Source organism: Moschus berezovskii, chromosome 14 (assembly GCF_049115385.1).
Source record: "Moschus berezovskii isolate FMDL1 chromosome 14, NW_MosBer_1.0, whole genome shotgun sequence".
NCBI classification, from domain to species: Eukaryota; Metazoa; Chordata; class Mammalia; order Artiodactyla; family Moschidae; genus Moschus; species Moschus berezovskii.
In genome coordinates, this window is record NC_142473.1 from 84,097,788 (window position 1) to 84,099,830 (window position 2,043).

The 2,043-nt window shown below is 40.0% G+C and overlaps 1 protein-coding gene across 1 annotated transcript; it reads right to left on the minus strand.

Moving 5' to 3' along the window:
* Nucleotides 1–933, minus strand: LOC129554134 (olfactory receptor 4C16-like). The gene has a single exon (XM_055422762.2). The coding sequence runs from the start codon at nt 931–933 to the stop codon at nt 1–3; it is 933 nt and encodes a 310-aa protein (XP_055278737.2).
* Nucleotides 934–2,043: the final 1,110 nt, after the last annotated feature.

Here is a 2,043-nt window from a genome sequence, read left to right on the forward strand (position 1 = left end):
TCATATTTTGTCATCTGACATCAACTTCTTACTCCATAACATCCTCATGGCATTTTTCACTTCTGCATTCCTCAGGGTATAAATCAGAGGGTTCAACAAAGGTGTCCCAATTGTATAAAACACAGCTATCATCTTATCCATGGAGAAGGTGGTAGCCGGGCGAGTGTATATAAATATGCAAGGACCAAAGAACAAGATGACCACGATGACGTGGGAGATGCAGGTGGAGAGGGCTTTTCTCCTCCCCTCAGCGCTGTGGTTTCTCAGAGAATGCAAGATGATAGCATAGGAGAGCATCAGCATGACGAAGCTCACGGTACAGATGGCCCCGCTGTTGGACACCAAGAGTAGGTTGGTCACATAGGTGTCTGTACAGGCAAGTTTCAACAAAGGCTGCAAGTCACAGAAGTAGTGGTCAATCACATTGGGACCACAGAAAGGCAGACTCAAGGCTAGAAGAATCTGAGCTGATGAATGCACACAGGACCCCACCCAGGCCAGGGACATTAGCACACCGCAGACTCGATGGCTCATGATGGTCATGTAGTGTAGAGGCTTACAGATGGCCACATAGCGGTCAACAGCCATGAGGATCAGGATGAAGACCTCCAGGCAGCCAAAGAAGTGGAATGCAAAGACTTGGATCATGCACTCACTGAAAGAGATAGTGGTCTTCTTCAAAAGGGCATCAGCAATCATTCTAGGAGCTATGGAAGTACAGAAGCAGGCATCAGATAAGGATAGGTAGAAAAGGAAGAAGTACATTGGACTCCCAAGTGCCCGGCTGGTCTTGACGGTGACAATAATCAGCAGGTTACCCAGCAATATCCCCAAGTAAAGAATCAAGAAAATGACAAACACTATTTTCTTCCTAACAGGATCTTGTGTCAACCCAAGCAGAATAAATTCAGTCACATTATTTTTCAGCTGCATGATTTTATGAAAGAGGAGAAGAGATGAGTGTTAAATGATTAATCTGAAAAAAATAAGGAAATAATTCATAGGATGTTACATGATGTTATGGAATATTGCTTTTGGGGGCCATTGTACCTGTGATTTCTTAATAACTCATGTTAAAACTTTGTGTGATAATTTTTAATGATCACTGCAAAGGTTTACTGTGAGTTTCAAATAAGCTTCTGAAAGTAAGAATTTCCTATAAGATTTTCTTTTCATAAAGCTTGCTAAGTGTGATACCATTATTGATTAAAGTTTCCAATTTGTTGAATGCATAGTTAAGAGATATGTCTTTGTTATTTCTTTCATTTGTTTGTCATATTCAAAAATTTTATGGCACATGTTTTTCATGGTATATCACTTGGGATTTAGGATATACATGACTGCCTTTGGAGGTTCATGATATAAATATAAGGTCACACTACCCCTTTAACTCTGTTAAAAACATCATGCATAAACATTTATGTATCACATAATTGCTATACATAGAGATATATAATCATATATATGTATATATATATTTCATGTGTTCCACCTCTTCCTTGCACTCTTATTCCAATTATTGCAACTTGAGCAATGAACAGGAAATATACTCTTTAAATAATCTGCTATTATCGTAATGAATGTGAAATTCTGTATTAAACAAATACTAATGGCAAGCCACTAAAGTACTCTAGCCTGGAGAATCCCATGGATGGAGGAGCCTGGTAGGCTGCAGTCCGTGGGGTCTCTAAGGGTCAGACATGACTGAGCGACTTCACTTTCACTTTTCACTTTCACACATTGGAGAAGGAAATGGCAACCCACTCCAGTGTTCTTGCCTGGAGAATCCCAGGGACGGGGGAGCCTGGTGGGCTTCCGTCTAAAGGGTCACACAGAGTCGGACATGACTGAAGTGACTTAGCAGCAGCAGCAGCAGCGATCAGAAATAAATGTTATTTCATATGCTATTATCTCAAATATTCCAGTTTATCTTTTTCCAACTTCTAAAAACACCATTTAGAAAACTCAGAATTCCTGAAGTTATGGTACTAAATGAAGGATGGCGGGTTATTGCTCAAAAGTTAGTATTTTTCTCTTAAGCAT